This window comes from Prosopis cineraria, unplaced genomic scaffold (assembly GCF_029017545.1).
Source record: "Prosopis cineraria cultivar Desert tree isolate PC_DT_omini unplaced genomic scaffold, ASM2901754v1 PC1300, whole genome shotgun sequence".
NCBI lineage: Eukaryota > Viridiplantae > Streptophyta > Magnoliopsida > Fabales > Fabaceae > Prosopis > Prosopis cineraria.
Genome location: NW_026556625.1, coordinates 12,690 through 32,801, shown reverse-complemented (window position 1 = coordinate 32,801; position 20,112 = coordinate 12,690). Strand labels below are relative to the sequence as shown.

The 20,112-nt window shown below is 33.8% G+C and overlaps 2 protein-coding genes across 5 annotated transcripts; one reads left to right on the top strand and one right to left on the bottom strand.

Annotated features, from left to right (window-relative positions):
- Positions 1–3,488: 3,488 nt before the first annotated feature.
- Positions 3,489–5,004, top strand: LOC129299793 (cysteine protease XCP2-like). Its single transcript, XM_054938264.1, has 4 exons — positions 3,489–3,978; positions 4,083–4,318; positions 4,388–4,528; positions 4,610–5,004. Exons 1-4 carry the CDS (start codon positions 3,525–3,527, stop codon positions 4,841–4,843), a joined length of 1,065 nt encoding a protein of 354 aa, XP_054794239.1. The 5' UTR covers positions 3,489–3,524; the 3' UTR covers positions 4,844–5,004.
- A 172-nt stretch (positions 5,005–5,176) lies between these two features.
- LOC129299794 (AT-hook motif nuclear-localized protein 10-like) lies at positions 5,177–16,734 on the bottom strand. Of its 4 annotated transcripts, none has more exons than XM_054938268.1 (6): positions 16,609–16,734; positions 15,789–16,260; positions 14,806–14,858; positions 8,049–8,180; positions 5,978–6,139; positions 5,177–5,710 (listed from the first exon to the last, which is right to left on the bottom strand). In XM_054938268.1, exons 2-6 carry the CDS (start codon positions 16,246–16,248, stop codon positions 5,468–5,470), a joined length of 1,050 nt encoding a protein of 349 aa, XP_054794243.1. In that variant the 5' UTR covers positions 16,249–16,260; positions 16,609–16,734; the 3' UTR covers positions 5,177–5,467. The 4 variants fall into 4 exon arrangements, with proteins under 4 accessions (XP_054794243.1, XP_054794241.1, XP_054794242.1 ...); XM_054938266.1 differs by having other exon boundaries at positions 15,789–16,321; positions 16,609–16,718; XM_054938267.1 differs by having other exon boundaries at positions 15,789–16,286; positions 16,609–16,717.
- Between the last annotated feature and the right edge of the window lie 3,378 nt (positions 16,735–20,112).

The following is a 20,112-nucleotide window of genomic DNA, read 5'->3' as shown; positions in this document are numbered from 1 at the left end:
CTCAAATAATGTATAATAATTAAAAAAACTCAATTAAAGATTGAAAAAATTAAACCATTTTAAAAATAAAAAATAAAATATTAACAATTTAAGCTCAAAATTCCTATAATTAATTCAAAAATATATATTCTTAGAATTGGCTAAAAATTCTAAATAATATCTAATAAACTTAAATTAGTCCAAAATCATCATAAAATGCACAAAAAAGATGGGACAAAATATATAAAAATTATGATTTATCAGTCATCATTTACATGAAGAGTTGAAAATTGAGTATCTAGCTATAAAAGACTCTCTTATTCTTTAGAATAATTTAAAAGAAATGTATGACCATTAAAAAACTATAATTCTTTTAAAAGCTCATTATGATTGGATGCATTTATGTTTATAATATTTTAAATTCGAGAGTGAATATAACTCTGTAATTTTTAGAATCAGTTCTCAATTGAAATTATATGAAAAAAAAGTCACTGATGATGATATGTTAGAAAAAAACATTTTTCATATTTCATGCATCCAACATGCTCCTACAACAGCAATATCATGAAAAAGGTTTCAAAAAATATTTTGAATTGATTTCTTGTCTTCTTGTGGCTGTACAAAATAATGAGCTATTATGAAAAATCATGAATCTCATCTAACTAGTTCTACTCTATTTTCAAAAGTGAATGCAATGCCAAATGAATCAACTAGGGGTCATGGCCATAGCTGTGGACATGGCTGCGGTAGTACACTTTTCCACAAGAAGTAGACAAATAATGAAGAGAAACACAAGAAACGAACAAGTAGGGATAATAATATTAATAATAATATTAAAAATTATGTTACCAGTTTAATGGTAAAGGCCATTAGTCATATATCTGCCATACTCTAAAGCATTTCATTTATCTTTATCAAGAATCTCTCAAAAAAAAATAAAGAAGTGAAGATAGAGATACATTTTGATTATGGTGACATAAATGTTACTCATCTGGATGTTGCTAATTTCTATGCCAATCTTAATGGCAGAATTGATCATCTGATTGGGGATGAAAATGTCTAGAAATAAATTTCTTAGACCTTAATGTTGTTAGATTTTATAGTTAAGTGTCGTTTTAATTTTCTTACATTGGAATAAAGAATTTACTTATAATGTTATTTTTTAGATAATTTACTTATGATGTTATTTTTTAATAAATAAAGTTTTTATATTTCATATTTTAATTATATATTTTTTATATTTTTTAATGAAAAATGAGTATTTCTTTGATTGGTACCAATGATAATAATATAAATGTCTCGTTAATAGTGTAACAACTCATACAATACTTAAAAATAAAAAAATATTTTTCTTATTTGACAATGCAAGAAGTCAATGTTTAAACTATATTCAAAAGTATAAAGGTGATAGATGGCTCTTGAAGAGCTAATGTATTGTTGCTTGGAGAATAAAATTACACATTAATGGTGCATTTTATTTTAATAAGTATAGAAGAAATTTATTGGGTTTCAAAGATATCCGTAGAAATGAATACCATATTGAGATAACAAATGAAGAAAATAAAGAATATCTTATTATCATGAATTTAATTTTTAGTAAAAATGCGCACTAGAAGAATTACTTACTTTTTCCTCTAACTTGTATCATGCATTATTAAATAGTGTAAACAAGAAGTTTACAAATGGTAATAAATTTAATGTTTGACATGACCAATTAGGCCATCTTGGGTCAATTATGATGAGAAAAATAATCGAGAAATCATGTGGGCATTCATTGAAAGATTAACAAATTCCATAATCCCATGATTTCTCATGTGCTTTATATTCTGAAAGAAAGTTAATTATTCAATCATCACTAGCAAAAATAAAAAGTGAATTTTTTACATTTTTATAACACATACAAGGTGATATTTATGGGCCTATACACCTATCATGCTAATCATTTAAGTATTTTATGATTTTAATTGATGTATCGATAAAATGGTCACATATTTGTTTATTATCTTCTTGCAACCTGGCATTTGCTAGATTGCTTACTCAATTTATTAAATTAAAAGTACACTTTCTTGATTATCCGGTCAAGAAAATACATCTAGATAATACTAGTGAATTTACTTCACAAGCTTTTAATGAATATTGCATATTTTTTAGAATTGATATTGACCATCTTGTAGCACATCTTCATACATAAAATGAGCTTGCAGAATCATTGATTCAATGTTCACAATTGATTGCACAGTCATTACTTATGCGGTCGAATCTCCCAATTTCTACTTAGGGACATGCAATATTACATGCAACATTATTAATTCGTATCAGGCCAACAAGTTATTTTAAGAGCTCCCCTTTAGAATTAGTTTTTGGTCAAGAACCTAATATTTCCTTCTAATAATTTTTGGATGTGCAGTATATGTTTAAATTACTCCACCACAACATGCTAAGATGAGTCCTCAAAGAAGGATATATATGTTGAATATAAATCTCCATCTATAATTAAATATTTAAAACCTTCAACAAGAGATTTATTTACAACTCAATTTGTTGATTGTCATTTTGATGAATCAGTTTTCCCAACATTAGGGGGAGAAAATAAGCAGTTGGAAAAAAAATAGTTGGAATGAATTATCATTATCTCATTTGCATTCTCATACAAAGTAGTGTGAACTAGAAATTTAAAAAAATAATTCATTTACAAAATTTAACAAATCAATTGCCAAATGTATTTACTGACCTAAAGAAAGTAACTAAATTATAGCTGCTAGTGCTCCAATTATAATTGATGTTTTTGTTGGACAACCTGTTATTATAAATGATTCTACAGTACGCATAAAGTGTGATAGACCCATTGGTTTCAAAGATAAAAATCTTTGAAAAAAAAGAGATCTAGAAACACAGATAGTCAAATTGAGGATAATCAAAAAAATTTTACAACTCACGAAGAGTCATTTAACACAGTTAATATTCAATTTTAGAAGAAACTTGGGTATCTAGAATTTATGAAAATAATGAGATCTCAATAAATTATGTTATGAATGAAATATAATGGGATTGAAATGAAGTCAATATTGATAATATTTTTGCATATAATGTAGTATTTGATGTAATCATGTTATTAAGGATCATGAATCAAAGTGCAGTAAGGAATATAAACAAAGAGAGGATGTGCATATAGCAACTAGCAAACACCTCTGCCCCTCAAAAACATCATGTACAAAGAAGCTCAGATGCTGGTGCTGTCAATGAAACGAGTGTTGCGATGGCTGGGGATGTGAGCAAAACTAACCACGATGTAACTGTCGTGTATGTATAATAAAGTATATAGCAACTAGCAATTTAACACCGCCAAGTTCTATGCAGCATATGATTTTATGCTTTAACATAAAGGCAGCCAAAAGAACCTGCCTTAAAGTGTCAACAATCCTTACAAACGTTTCTTTAAAGGAATATCCTAAACATAACCTATATAAAGCACCTCTCCCTCAACCCATTTTTCCACACCTCCCCTCCTTTCTTTCTTGCTCGTATCCATTACCCAATTCTCTGCCATGGTCTTCACCAAGACATTTGCCTTTCTCTGCTCCGTCTGCTTATGCTCGTCCCTGATTTTGGGCCGTGATTTTTCCATCGTGGGCTACTCCTCCCAGGACTTGAAGTCCATGGATAAGCTGATTGAGCTGTTCGAATCATGGATGGCAAAACACGGCAAGATTTATGAAAGCATCGAGGAAAAGTTTCGTAGATTCGATATTTTCAAGGATAACTTGAAGCATATTGATGAGAGAAACAAGATGGTGAGTAACTACTGGCTGGGGCTGAATGAATTCGCTGATTTGAGCCACCAAGAGTTCAAGGCCAAGTACCTTGGGCTCAAGCCCGAGTTTTCTACAAGAAAAGAGTCCACTGAAGATTTCACTTGCAGAGATGTTGTTGATTTGCCCAAATCGGTGGATTGGAGGAAGAAAGGCGCCGTCACCCACGTCAAGAATCAAGGCTCATGTGGTAATTAAATATTTGGTTGGTTGATTGATTGAAGGCCTGCATCATAGTCACACGCACATATTTGCATTTCTTAGTTTAGTAGCACTGCATGCTCATGCTTGCAGGTAGTTGTTGGGCATTCTCAACTGTTGCGGCCGTGGAGGGAATAAATCAGATTGTGACGGGGAATTTGACATCTCTGTCAGAGCAGCAATTGATTGATTGCGACAGGACTTATAACAATGGGTGCAATGGGGGGCTCATGGATTATGCATTCTCCTTTATAGCCGCTAACGGGGGAATCCATAAGGAGGAAGACTATCCTTACAAAATGGAGGAAGGCACCTGCGAAATGACCAAGGTAATCAAATTCATTGGTTTTAAGATCAAGAATATTCTCCACCAACATCATATTCTTTTGCTTCCACAGGGTGAATCCCGAGTCGTCACTATTAGCGGTTACCGTGACGTGCCCCAGAACAACGAACGGAGCTTATTGAAAGCACTTGCAAACCAACCCCTCAGTGTGGCCATAGAGGCTTCCGGTAGGGATTTCCAATTTTACGGCGGGGTACGTAATGCAATAGCTTAGCCACAGTTTTGTTCCATCCCTTTCATTATTTGTCTTCAGTCTGACGGCGTAGCAATTTAGGGAGTTTTCGATGGGCACTGCGGAAGTGAACTGGATCACGGGGTGGCAGCTGTTGGCTATGGGACATCAAAAGGGCTGGATTATATCATTGTCAAGAACTCGTGGGGGCCCAAGTGGGGAGAGAAGGGGTACATCCGTATGAGGCGAAACACAGGCAAGCCCGAGGGCCTCTGTGGAATTAACGTGATGGCTTCTTATCCCACCAAGACTAACTCCACTCACATCCAGTGTTGATGCTTTTCTTTCTACCAACGTAACCGTTTCTTATTATCTTATGTATTCTAATAAGCATGACAACCATTGCTCTTCTAAAAAGAACTATATTCAAACACACAAATGGGAAGCAGCGTGTATCACAGAAAATGGTGAAGCTCTATATAATGATAACTTTCGTAGCCCTCCCAACAGAACTCCAAACCTTCTGAAAAGGCCTGAGTGCACATTTCTTCCCCTCCCTTTAGTTCCCAATTGTCCACCACGTTCTCCCAAATGGGGCGTGCTAAATTCATTGATTCTACAGCAAGGTAGTTTCCACCGGGGCATAACGGATATCATTCAACACACGCAAACATCAAAATTACGTTACAACTAATAATACAGGAAAAACGAAATCGCATCCTGAATAATACAAGGAGCATACCATGCCTCAAGTACCAGACTAAACCACTACAAATAGCCTATTAGAAGTTTGATTATACAACCGTACTACATCCCTTCCCGACCTGATACTCACTACTCATAACAAATGTTACATATATGCCTCTCAAACGGTAAAATAAGACGAGGTAAGAGAGACACAAGCATCAACCCCACCACTACTGCATAAATTAGTGAATTAATGAGAAGACATGAATTTTTTTACTTCCACGGCATGCACGAAATGCCTTGTAGTTTACTGCTATTGCAGGCTGTTCCTGTGCTCGGGTTAAGTGGGCTCTCAGGCCCTCCTGACGATTCACTATGAGTGCCCCGCGATGGGGAGCTGCTCTGCCCCACTGGACCACTGACTGGTGCCAACTTTGGGGGGGCAGATAATATTTTCAATTGGTTTGCGGACTTTGGTGCCTTCCCACCATCTGCAATGAAGCTCCCTACAACAACCTGCCATCAATTTCCCAAACTGTAACCCCAAATTGTAATGACATCACATGGAAGGGAATGAACTAGTAACCTCATATTGTCAGAGAACAAATGACAACTGCAGTCTTCCCCAAAACTCCCGAGAAAAAGTGCAGGAATATCAATTCCCTCATGCAAATATATCAAAACACGATGGATAGATAGAGCTAGAGGTAAAATATATATATATATATATATATATATAACACCAGAAATCAATTCACTATGCAAATTCAAAGAAGTATGTACCTGCACAGGCGAAGCAGCTGTCAAAAGTCCAGCAACTCCGCCACCTAAAACACGGCCATCTGGTCCAGACAAGGATACACTTAATCCACCAGTTCTACTCCGCTGACTACCATATTCAGATAGAAGAAAAGAACCAGATAGTGATAGGATCTCAAACCGTCCCTGCAAAACAAAAACATCCCGACAGAGTTTGATTACATAATAAGACTAAATACATTTGGCCGCTAATAGCGTGTACAACCTTATTAATCCAATACGAGCACAGTTTCTCACTCTTAATATTAAATGAATGTTGCAAATACAATAAAATAATGATATGGGCCCTCCAAACCTGGGTCATAATTTAGTTACCCAGAAGCATAGTGGAAAACATTTTTCTAGAACCACAATATCTAGTACTATTAATTAGAGCCGGTAATTCGGGCGGGTCGGGCTTATTCGAGTCAAGCTCAATTCGGGCCGGGCTTATTTGGATCAGGCTTAAAGAATCCTACTCTTTCTAAAAGCCCATATAATCAAGCCCGACCCTAACACCTTCGGGCTTGGGCTTATTCGAGCCGGCCCGAATACCCGAAACTTTTTTTAAAATATTTTAGTTTTAATCAATTTTAATTTTTAAATAATCTTATTAAGCATAACATATTATTTTAACTTGAAAGGAATAAAAAAATAATAACTTATTAACTTTGTAGTTAAGTATTTAAGTAGTTCTGTTACTGTTTTGTTGTATTATGTGCAATTCATTCATGAATGTTTCCTTTGCTTGTAAATTAATGTCTTATTTATTTAAATATTGCCCTTATCATGGTTATATAAAAATATTTATATATTTTAATTGAATCATATTATTTTAATTATGATCAAGTTAATCTCAATTCAACTACGATTAGACCACTAATTTAAAATTATTGTCCTGATTAGTTCAAAGTTTTTAATAACTATTGGATAAACTTTACTTTTCATTTTTAAGAATATAAGAAAAATAGTCATCATTATATTATATAAAACAAAATTATTTAATTATGGGTAAAATACTATTTTTTGAATTTTTTTCTTTAACCTTTTATATTTTCAAGTCCTATATACAAAGGATATTTACTTTAGTTCATTCTTAATTATTAACTAAGTATGGTGTGAATGATAATCAAATAATTATCTAAAAATATTATTTTATTTATTATATTTGTTTATTAGTAGAGCCGGGAATTCTTACATGTTTAAATTTTATTTTTAAAATTATTTTTAATTTCAAATTAATTATCTTATTTTATAAAAAATATAAAATATAATTTTTGGACAAGAAAATGGAGTATATGACTCAATTTTTTTCAAAAAAAAAATTAAGCCTTAAAATATAAAAATTAATATTAAAATATATTTTAATTATTATTTTGAGATATTTTATTTGATTAAAAATAATAAAAATGGGAAAATATAAATATTTTTATTTTTTTAAAAATACCTATAGTAATACACTCAAATATATGGTATTTTAAAATAAAATGATATAAAACTTAAAAAATAATTAATATTTATTATATTATATATTTTTTTAAAAATTTATTTTTTTTTCTATTCGGGTATTCGGGCTAAGCCCGAACCCGATCGGGTTTGGCCTGAATTTTCTCAGGCCTATTCGGGCAGGCCCGAGCAATAAAAAATATTTTTTTTGGGCTTGGGCCTAAATTTTTCGAGCGAGTTTGGGCTGGCCCATCGGATTTGGCCCAAATTACTGGCTCTACTATTAATTAATCTAAATTCAAGTCCCATCGGGTCCCAAATGGCAAAAAACAATCCTGATGTGATTTTTTTCATTCACAATACGTGAACTTGAAACTTAGCTTAAGGAACATCACGTCTTCACTCAACCTAACTGACATTAGTAGAAACTAAATTTACTTCCTAATAATAAGCAAGGACTAAAATAAAAGACATGGACTAACATATGTAAATAAACAGTTAAAAAAAAAAAAAGAATCAATGGGACTAATGGAAAGTGGACAACTAGATTTCGGATTGAAGATCAGTTTATGGGAAGACGGATGAAAAAGTTGCAAGAACATTTACGAACCTCATAAGTCACAGTTCCGCCAGATGTCGCAGCTTGACGAAGTGTCACATTGGATATGGCTCCGTTTGCTGAGAGGATGCAAACAGCCCTTGGACCATGCTGAGAAAAGGACATGATTTTTGATGACACGTCCTGTATATCAAAATATAAAAGCCATTAGTCTTAAAAGAAACTATGCAATATAGTTGCAAATTATTAGAAATTAACTACTGCACCCCATATTTTCCAAAAAAAGAAAAGGAAGAAAAGCATACTAGACAGATGGTAAGAGTAACATCTCAAATTAACACAAATGTAATGGAATAATAAACGAGGGATAATGAAGAAGTCACTTGGTTCAATTACTCTAGTTTCTGGGAAGTTGACTTCCTTTGCTCGGTTGATTTAGTACTTCCCAGAAAGATGAGAAGATTTTCTAAATAAATATATTATTGTTTAATCTTTAATGTGACAGACAAAAAGCCTTTGTCCGTTGAGCAAAATCCCTCCCTTACCTCCCTCCAACCAAGCAACCCCAAAGCTTTTATGTCCAAGAAATTCTCACCGTCTGAATCATCCATGGTTTTAGTGAGTCCCAGGCATCCTCAGCACTCAAAAATGCTGCACATCTCGCTGAAAGTATTGAGCTAGTTGAAAGTTGGCTGGGAAAATGAGATAGGTGAGATTATAGCAGTTCAAACTCTATGATGAAGGAGAAAGGCGAACTTCAGAAAAGCTTTCCGGATACTCATTGCTCAACTAGATTATGATGATTTAAGTGCTAAGATTGAATTATCAAACCAGATGTTGGCACTTTTGAAGAATACTGCTATACTAATGGGCTAAACCAAAAATGATAAGGCATAAAAAACGTGATTTCTATTGAGAACAGGCTTGAGGAAGAACCAGTGCCATATGCTGAAGAACTGGATGCATATAAAATCACATTCAAAAACAAGAATAAGATGGTGGAAGCCATAAAGCAGCAGCCAAACACCCTCAAAACATAAAAAGATAGAAGGTGAGAAAGTTGGCAGAGGAGAGATGATCATGGAGATCAGGGGAATTTATTCCCTTGTCTCCTGTAAATAAGAGTAATAATAGGATTATACCTCTACCTTGGAGAACATACAACAATTATCCCTATACTTTTAGTGTTTTTTGATATTGGTCCCTATACTTTTTTCTGTTGCCCCAAGTCTCTTAAGTTCTATATATCTGCAATATTAATCCCTATATTTTTAAATATAACCATTAGGACTTAACAATGGCTAATTTATACATAAATATTGTTACTTCTTGTGCTGCCTTGTTAAAATTATGTTGAATTGTATAAAAAATAAGCAGTAAGCAAGAAAAAAAAAGCAGGAAATTAAGTCACAATCGTAAAACGTGCAATGGATGAAGTTTCAGGAGAAAAAAAAAAGACATGACTGGCAGGATGGAAAGGCAGGTTAGGTTAGTGGTCATTTTATTCATATAATGTCCAACTCATTGTAATTTTACCAACTCAACAATATAATTAACAGATTTATACACACATAAATAGATTTAACTCCATGACAATAAGGACTAAAGTTGCAAACTGATGAAACTTGAGAGTTGAAGCAATGAAAAAGGTATAAGAACTAACACCAAATATGCTAAAAGAACTAACAGTTGTATTTTCCATTCTATCTTTAGTTATCAGATTTTTATCTCTAATTTTAAAAGACCAGAATTGTATCCCTCTGCTGTTCCAGCGTTACCCTCTTTACCTCTGTCCAAAAAAACAAAAGGGAAGGAATTTTTCTGTGTCATTTCAGCTCTCACAGATGAAATCCTATTTCCTCAAACTTTAGTTTTCCATTTCAGTACAAATATCCGAGTTTGTCTTCAACAGAGGAGAAAATCACTGTACAACCCCAGGTGATGCTTAAGAGCTGCATATGCTGATAGAGGATAGAGGATGATCCAACTAGAGACAGGTTTCAGACTTCAGCGAGAAATACATGTGCTGTGCTCATTGGAATCATGAATGATTCAGACGGTCAGGATTTATGGGAAATAACAGCTTATTTTCCCATATTTATGTGGGAAAAATTGGGTGCCAAAAATTTTAGGTCAGCATATGAATGTGAACAACCAATACTTGCATAGTTACACTCAGCGTGATTAATAACTTTTCTACCCCTTTTATTATGCTCTATCCGTGCAAGAAAACTTTCTAGATGTATGATATATCTTCCAGTTCTCAATTTCCCATTAAGTTTCAGAGCTGAAAATTTTGATAAAATGATTATCCCTGTTTAGCTTTTATGGAATATTTGAAAAAGTTGCACATCTTAAAAGATGGTCCCCCATCCCCTAAAGAAACAAAAACAAAAACAAAATAATAATAATAAAACAAACCCCCTCGGAGGCTCAAGCTCAAATAACAATAAGCCTTATTCCACTAGGTGAGGTCGGCTGTATGGATTACATGATGTCGTTATACTCTATTATAAACCAAACTCATAGGAATATTATTCACCAAGAGATTTTATTCAACAACTTACATAAATGTTCTCTTTATTCTTCCTCCACCTCTCTTTATAGGGTTTAAAGTTATCCATTTCACTCTCTTCACCAATGCCTCTCATGGCCTTCTCTGTACATGTCCAAACCTTCACAAACGATTTTCTAGTATTTTTCCTTCAATAGATGCCACATTCACTTTTTCTCATATATGCTCGTTTCATATTTATCTTTCTGTGTATAGTCACACATCCATCTCAATATTCTCATCTCTACTACTCCAACTGCATGCTCATGTTCCCATTTAAAACCCAAAATTCATTACCATATAATATAGATGATCTTAAAGTAGTTCTATAAAACTCTTTTTAAGTCTATTAGGTACCTTTCGATCACAAATAACTCATTCAACATTTCTCCATTTAAACCATCCAATTTATATCCTATGTGCAATATCCGCATCATTTTGAATAATTGCTTCCAAATATATAAACTTTTCTACTTGAGGTATGATCTAATTTCTCAATCTCACTTCCAAAATACTACTAACTACCCTCTTATCAAAATTGCAATGCAAATATTCCGTCTCGCTCTTGCTTAGGTGGTCATCCTTCAACTCCAAGGTTTTTGTCCATAACTCAAGTTTGAAGTTAATATCTTTTTTTTTACTCTGTAATAAGAATTATATCATTCTCAAAAAGCATAATATACAATAAGGCTTAGGCTCAAACAACATTTACATAAATAAAACTGGTAAAATATTAATTGAACAAAAAATTAAAGGAACCCATGAATGAAAGAATCAGAGAAAAACAAGTTTGTAGATGTAAACAAGTTTGAATAATGTTGTTTACATCTACAAACTTCCAGCATTGCACATTCGCCCCAAGATATTCATCTAAAAAGTTTGGTTAATTTTTAAAAAAGGACAAATATATGATGAATTACCAAAAAAAAAGGAGCAATACCAGAAAGGTATGAATCAAATAATACAACAACAACAACAACAAGCCTTTATCCCACTAGGTGGGGTCGGCTACATGGATTGCAAGACGCCATTGTGCTCTATCATTTATTAAGCTTTTAGAAATATTATTAATTAAGAGATCATGTTCAACAACTTCCAAGAGTGTTCTCTTAGGCCTTCCTCTACCTCTCTTAATCGGACTCAAAGTTATATGTTCCACTCTTCTCACTGGTGCCTCCCTTGGTCTTCTTTGTACATGCCCAAACCATCTCAACCGATTTTCTACCATTTTTTCCTCAATAGGTGCCACCCTCACTTTTTCACGTATGTGCTCATTTCGAATTTTATCTTTACGTGTATGTCCGCACATCCATCGTAACATTCTCATCTCTGCTACTCCAACTTTATGCTCTTGCTGTCCCGTTAGAGCCCAGCATTCACTACTATATAACATTGCCGGTCTGATAGCAGTACGATAAAACTTTCCTTTAAGTTTATTAGGCACCCTACGGTCACAAATAACTCCTTTAGCTTTTCTCCAATTAAACCACCCAGCTTGAATTCTATGTGAAATATCTCCACTGATTTCGCCATCATTTTGAATAATGGCTCCCAAATATCTAAACTTTTCCACTTGAGGTATAATTTGATCTCCCAATTTCACTTCGAAATTATTTTCGAATAGTCCTTTACCAAATTTACAATATAAATATTCCGTCTTACTTCTACTCAGACGAAAACCTTTCGACTCCAATGTCCTCCTCCATAACTCAAGTTTGCAATTAACCTCTTCTCTTGTCTCTGCTATAAGAACTATATCATCCGCAAAGAGCATACATTTCGGGATTTCCTCTTGAATATGTTCCGTCAAAACATTTAAAATCAAGTTGAACAAATAAGGACTCAGAGATGATCCCTGATGTAGTCCAATCTTTATAGGAAAATCCTTTGTTTGACCACTAGGCGTTCTTATACTAGTTTTACCCCCTCATACATATCTTGTATGGCTTTAATATAAGCAATCCGTACTCCCTTTTTTTCCAACGCTTTCCAAAGCACTTCTCTTGGTATACGGTCATAAGCTTTTTCCAAATCAATAAAAACCATGTGTAGATCTTTATCTTTACAACGATACTTTTCCATTAATCCCCTTAGTAGATAAATCGCCTCTGTAGTTGATCTACCTGGCATAAAACCAAATTGATTCTCAGAAATACTTGTCTCCAATCTCAACCTGTGCTCAATTACTTTCTCCCACAATTTCATTGTGTGGCTCATGAGTTTAATCCCTCTATAGTTAGTACAATTCTGAATATCTCCTTTATTTTTATAAATAGGAATTAATGTACTTCTCCTCCACTCATCAGGCATTTTCTTGGACCGTAAAATCACATTAAATAACTTAGTTAACCATCTCACCCCTTCTTCACCTAAACATTTCCACGCTTCGATAGATATACAATCAGGTCCGTTAGCTCTACCATTTGCCATTTTCTTAAGAGCTTCCTTTACCTCCTTATCACGTATTTTTCGATAGAATGACAAATTTTGTTCTCCTTCACCAGTTACTAAATCCTCCAAGTTACTAGATGAATCCTCTCCATCATTGAAAAGTTTAGAAAAATAAGTCTCCCATCTATTTTTAATTTCATCATCTGTAACTAAAATTCTTCCCTCTTCATCCTTAATACACCTTACCTGTTCTAGATCTCTTGATTTTCTTTCCCTACTCTTGGCAATCTTATAAATATTTTGCTCTCCTTCCTTCGTCTCAAGGTTCTTATAAAATTCTTCAAAAGCTTTGGAACGAGCTTCACCCACAGCTCTCTTAGTTTCCTTCTTAGCCATACGGTACCTCTCCCAATTTTCCTCATTGTTACACAAATGTATGGCTTTAAAACAGTTCTTCTTATACTTGATTTTGTCCTGTACACTATTATTCCACCACCAAGACTCCTTATCTCTCGGATCAGAACCTTTCGATTCTCCCAAAACTACTTTTGCAACCTCCCGTATCTTTTTAGCCATATCCTCCCATATGATGTTAGCACTTCCCTGAGAATCCCAAATTCCTTTATCCAAAAGATTTTGCTTGAAAATATCTTGCTTCTCACCTTTTAATTGCCACCACCTAATCCTTGGTGTTACTACTTGTCGACGTTTTTGGATTTTACTCATAATACACACATCAAGGACTAGGACCCTATGTTGTGTCGTTACAGCATCTCCAGGGATCACCTTACAATTTTTACAAAGTTTTCTATCTGTGTTCCTAACCAAAAGAAAATCAATCTGCGACCTTGAGGCTCCACTTTTGTAAGTGATGAGATGCTCATCTCTCTTCTTGAAACAAGTGTTGGCAATCTTAAAATCATACGCCAATGAGAAATCAAGAAGAGTTTTCCCTTCATTGTTTAGCTCTCCAAAACCAAAACCACCATGCACCCTCGCATACTGACCAGCTTCCCTCCCGACATGCGCATTAAAGTCTCCTCCAATAAAAATCTTTTCACTCTGTGGTATGTGTCGAATCAACCCCTCCAGATCCTCCCAAAATAATTCCTTAAGACTGGCTTCTGTCCCGACTTGCGGCGCATAAGCGCTAACAATATTAACAGTCTCACGTCCAATTATCATTTTTAAAGAAATAATTCTGTCTCCAATTCTGCTAACTTCTACAACGTTCTTCTTCCACTCCTTATCTATAATGATGCCTACTCCATTGCGTGCACTTACTTTTCCTGTATACCAAAGTTTGAAACCTTGAATATCCTTAGCTCTTTCTCCACGCCATTTTGTTTCTTGCAAGCAAAGGATATTGATTTTCCTTTGAATCATAACCCCTACAACCTCTACAGATTTACAATTTAATGTCCCAACATTCCAAGTACCAAATCTAATTTTGCTCTTATGGACTAACTTCTTTAGCCGCGTGCGTCCAGAATGACGCGGTAGCCCTTGCTCATTTAACACTACATCCGGGCGCCGATGCAGCGGCTCTAACTCACTTATCACTGTACTCGAGCCATGCAGCGCGTTACTTACGGGCAACGACCTAGCATTAACATTATAACTATTGTCCATGTTCATGATAGATTCAACAAATTTTTACATTGGCTGTTGATGGCCTAACACAACCCTCCTCCTTTACCCGGGCTTGGGACCGGCTATAAACATAGGCGGAGTTGTATGAATCAAATAATAACTTGTAGAAAATGGTATAGAACATAAAGTTAATTTTAAGAAATCAAACAACAATTTCCAATGAAATCGTTCAGTGAATGCATCTAAAAATTCTATGTGATTAGCAAATACCTCTCCAGCTTTCACAGTAATAACGTGTGGTGTAAATCCAAGTCCAGCTGATCCTGGAGAAAAACCTTCCTTGTGAAAATCACCATCCAATAGAATATTACAGCAGTAGCGGCTACATGAACTTTGATAAAACTAAAAACTCCAATGGACCCACTCCTTTTCAGAAATTTAAAAAATAAAAAAACATACTTCAGCATATATCAGACCACATGCCCAAGTTTCAAAGTAAGAGTCTGTGATTACCATTGAAACATTAACATGAAAATTTTAGAACTGTGTTCAATTGCCACATATCATCCAGATATACTTGTGCAAGTTCCATCAGACCTATTGGTTATTGACTACATAATGGAATTTACTCAATGATAAGCATACGGTTTAGACCACAACTGAAATTAGAAGACGGTTATTTCAGGGCTTACGATGCCAAAATACACAGGCTTTAGGAAAGGTAAAATAGATAGCATTAAGCTTTTGAATTTTCTCTTTGATGCCCTTGACTATGGCACCATGTAATGTAAGTGATTGTGAAAAGGGTATGAAATCATGAAAATAGCTCGATGCTGCCATCATTCAATGATTCAAGACAATAGTTAATCAAAACGAAGAAGAAACTGCATATAAGCCCAAAAAAATCTGAACATTGCATGCAAGCGGGAACAAGATAGGCATTCTAAAATTTATTAATCGATTTCTAGATCTACAAAGTCTACAGCAGATGTAATGTACCTTGTATTCCTAATTAAAAAACGAGGAAAAGCATAGTGTATCCTGTCGAAAAACCGCTATACGAAAGATCCAAACGGCACCGGAAGTCAAAATGTTATAAAACTGACCGGTCATCAGGTTAAGCCAGAGAACAAGCAAAAACTGCTTAAAAATTACAACCCAACCAACGAGACAGTTGAATATAGAAGAAAAGAAATAAAATCCTACATTAATATAATGCACGTTCATAATAAGCAAAAAAGAAAATTAGTTACCAAGAACCTCCGACTGTTGCTTCTTACTGGAACCGGGGGGTCTGCCTCTGACTTTCTTCAAGGACGTGGAAGTGGGTGACGCAGGTCCTCCGCTGGACTGGTTCACGGAAACCGCGAGAGGTTTGGGCTCCGAGACCAATGCCATGGCGCCATCTGGCCCGTATTTCCTCGGCCTCCCTCTCTTCCTCTTCAGCGGCTCACTGACCATGTTGACGTTGATTCCTGATGTTCCGCCCCCCTGCCCGGCATCGGTGCCGTTAATAATAGTGCCAGTGACAGCGGTTGAGGAGTGGTAGGTTGGTGGGGTAATAGCAGCAAGATGCTTGTACTCGGTCGTGCCATCAGCACCGTAGGCCATGCTTATGTTTTGCAAGACTGGTTGTGATGGTGCCGGACTATTCTGATGCCTCACGTTTAAGGACTCCATACTGGCCATCACTCCTGTCTCTGATCCCGACATTTTTTTCTGCTACTGCAATTCCATAACATCAGCCATCGCTGCATTCCACACAGGACCCTTTCATTCCCAAACCCTAATCCTCGCGAAGACAGCACTTAGCATTCAACACCGATTACTTAAACACCAGCTAGTTTCGGAAATTAAACTTTGAAACCATCTATAGACCCACAGCATAGAGGTTGTATTTTCCAGACTCGAACAAAATCAAGAAAACTCATGTTAAAAGAAAAAACAAACATATTTCATATTAAAAAATTATTTTTTATTTCCCCGGTTAGAGTAAAAAGTAAATGAATAAATAAATCAATAACTGCCACTAACACATGTACCACGGAAGCCCCCAAAATCCTGATAACTTACCGAGGGATAATGCAGTGGGAACAAGCACAGGATAAACTTCTAGGGTTTCAGGGCGAAAACCTAAGAAAGAAGCATCAGAACTTTTTCTAAGAAAAACGTGAGAAATAGGCACTGCTATTATCACCGCTATTATTGTTAATGAACAGTGAGCACAATGAGATAAAATTAAATAATTTCGTGATTTTTAAAAATTTGTAATTTGTAATTTGTAATGTAATGTAATTTGTAATTGGTATTTTCTATATGCAAAATATGTATAAATTTCTAATTTTACTGTTTATTGAAATTAATGATCATAATAAAATAATGTATAAAAATTAAAAACATAATAACAACTTGTTGCAATTAACGAGAGGTAAGATTGAAAACTAAGATTTACTGTTACATCTTTATCCTTGTTTAAAATTTTGCCATACAATTAGGGCTAAAGGGGTAAGGCTGTCAGTTTGTTATTAATAATTAATATTAATAATAGAAAAATAATTTGTTAATTAATAAAGTATTTTTGGATACATCGAAAAGCGTTCTTATAATTTTACCTGAAGTTAGGAACCGTTTATTTATGCATCCTTTATGGAAAGATCACTTGATTTTTTAAAAAAAAATCTATTTTTATTGGGGTTAATGAGTATCTTAAACTTTAAACTATTGTGCAAATAATATTTTGAACTCCGAACTCTTTAAATGTGTAAAAAAAATTTTAATTTTTAAATTATGAGCTTCTAAAACATCACCGTTAAGTTAGAAAAAAATAGTTGTTACTTTTGAAATTTTAAAGCTCAGTCGCTAGCTCTTGTGACACTCACCCTGACCTTTAAAAATAACGGTTGTTTTCTTTAATTTAATAGTGGGATTTTGCTTAGAATTTAAAAGTTGGTGAGAATTTTTACACATTTTAAAAGTTTAGAATTTAAAATAATATTTACTTAATAGTTTAGGGTTTAGAATATTCATTAATTTTTTTTATTATATGAAATTTTATAATGTTTGTTCAAATTTTTAAAATTGATAAAAAATTGAAAAAAAAATAATTTTCTAATTATTTTGTGAAGTCACTTCAAATAGTTTTTAAAAATAATATACAGCGATATCTTAGAGAAAATATCATAAAAGTATGGATATACACAAAAATATTGTAAAAACTTAAACTAACTAAATGACAAGTTTTTATAAACAGATATCCATGCATCATAAAATTTAAAAATCTATGACAATAACTTTTTATTTTGTAATTGAACATAAAACAATATATACTTTTCCTATAAAAATCTATAAAAAAATAACTCTCTTGTAATAAAATCTTTCAACTATTCATTCTTTAAATGGAAACAAATGAACTCAATAAATTAATTCTCGTAATATTTTTATTGAGTCAATATTGTTTTCTTTGTTAAAGCCCAAGGTAAAGGGAGAGGGACCAGCAGGGTGATGGTCTGCCAAAATTTTAAGATTTTTAAGTATTATATAAGTATTACATACTCTTAGTTATCAAAATTTATGAAAATTTTGTAATATATGTGTTTTTTTAATTTCTAGGTTTTTTTAATCCTGATGTAACATTCTAAAAATTAACTCTCCAATTAACTAACTTAATCGAGGATAATTAAGTAAATGTATGTGGTTTTGGGTTGGTGGACGGTTAGAGAGAGCTAATGGACCTAATAAATTGTTGGTGTAGCCTTCCAATAGGGTTCAAAGCAATGTTAGGCCACCTAGGCCCGGGTAAAGGAAGAAGAACATGGGTGTTCCTCTTTGTATCATTCGCTGCGGTGCATGTTATGTACGCTACGATACATGGTCCAAAATTTGAAATGGAAGGCGGGTATCGGTTTGTAAAAACAGAAAGAAAGGAGAGGAGGAGTGAGAGAGCAAAGGAGAATTATAACATTTTAATTTTTCACACTTGTTTTTCATAATTCAATAGTTTAATAAGCCATTTAATAACACCAAACCCTTACCATGTAGAATAATATCTACCATGATAATAGATGATAACATTTTCCTTTAAAACTCTACCATGGTAAATGACAGTTTATATAGTACAAAGAACTTTGGAAAAGAAATTTTAAACCTTACCGTACTAGCAAAGAGGATACCATGGTAATTTAAGAAGTAGAACCATTTATCATAAAACATACCATGATAGAAAAAAAGTTTTTCTTACAAGTTTCACAATTGGACTACCATGATAGAAATGGATCTGCCATGGTAGAAATGATTAACCATAGTAGAATAACTCTACCATGACAATTTAGGAAATATTAATATCAAAGTGTACCTAATAGGATCCCATTGAAAACAAGTGGTGAATTGTTGAATAAAACATTTTGCAAATGAATAAACAGTGAAGTGTGGTCCCAAGGGGTTAATTTAATCCAAAACTAAATTATAACAAGGTCAGAGAGTCAAAAGTGGTCATTTTAGAAATAATTTTTTGAACAGGGAATTTTTGGGAAAACTAGGCCATATGTTACAGGGTGTGTGTCACACACTACAGCACAAAGAATAGAGAAGGAGTTTCCTTCTTTATGACGTGGGCTTAACCATGACGCACAATATTGTGACAGCATAGTGCATAATTTGTCTTTCTTTTTTTTTCAAAATTCAAACCTATATAACTTTTCACACACAACTTTGATTTAAGTTATTCAAGTATCTACACGAAACTTATTTAACAATCTAGCTAATGGCTTTGGTTTGGTATCAAAACTTCTCTATATGAGGATCTTATTATCAGACAGAACACTATTTTTCTAAACACCAAACACTTCAAAATCGTAACCAAAGCCTCAAATCATAATGTGGAACAATGACTAAAAAATTAGACTAAATCAGATAGTCGAACGATCGATCGGTCAAGCTAACGACTCGGTCAAGCTAAAAAAACTGTCTGAGAAATTAAGTTGAATTGAGTCGCTTTGGATGGGCTGTCGAACAAGGAACTGGATTTGATTTTCAAAAACTGCATAGTTCAAAAAATACCCCTTTGTTTTTCTTTTATTTTTATCAATTTTTTTAATTATTTAATGTTATCTTGTATCATGTGGCTTGTTAAATCATAACAAACTTAAAATTTTTGGTTTTATTTTTAAGTTAAGTAGCAATTTTATATTTATTTCTTATATTTATATTATTATATACATATCTAATTTTTTAATTTAATTATTACTTCACCGATTTGACCATTAGTCCAACCCGATTGGAACACGTGAACCATGTCCAATTATAAAAACATTGGTGTGGAACACTTGACCAACTCAAACATATACCAAATAACAATTTCATATTCTGGACTTAACACATGCATGTGAAATTCTCATAGTTAGATTACAGCCATCTAAGATAAGTATATAGATGAGATGGAATAACATGAGCAAAACACAACGATCATCATGCTTTTCTAAGCTCAACACTTCCTAATCACAATATAGAAGCCATAATTGTCACAAAAACTAGCACACAGCCATTAATTACAAGTTTTCATCAAAATGAAGGAATCACATG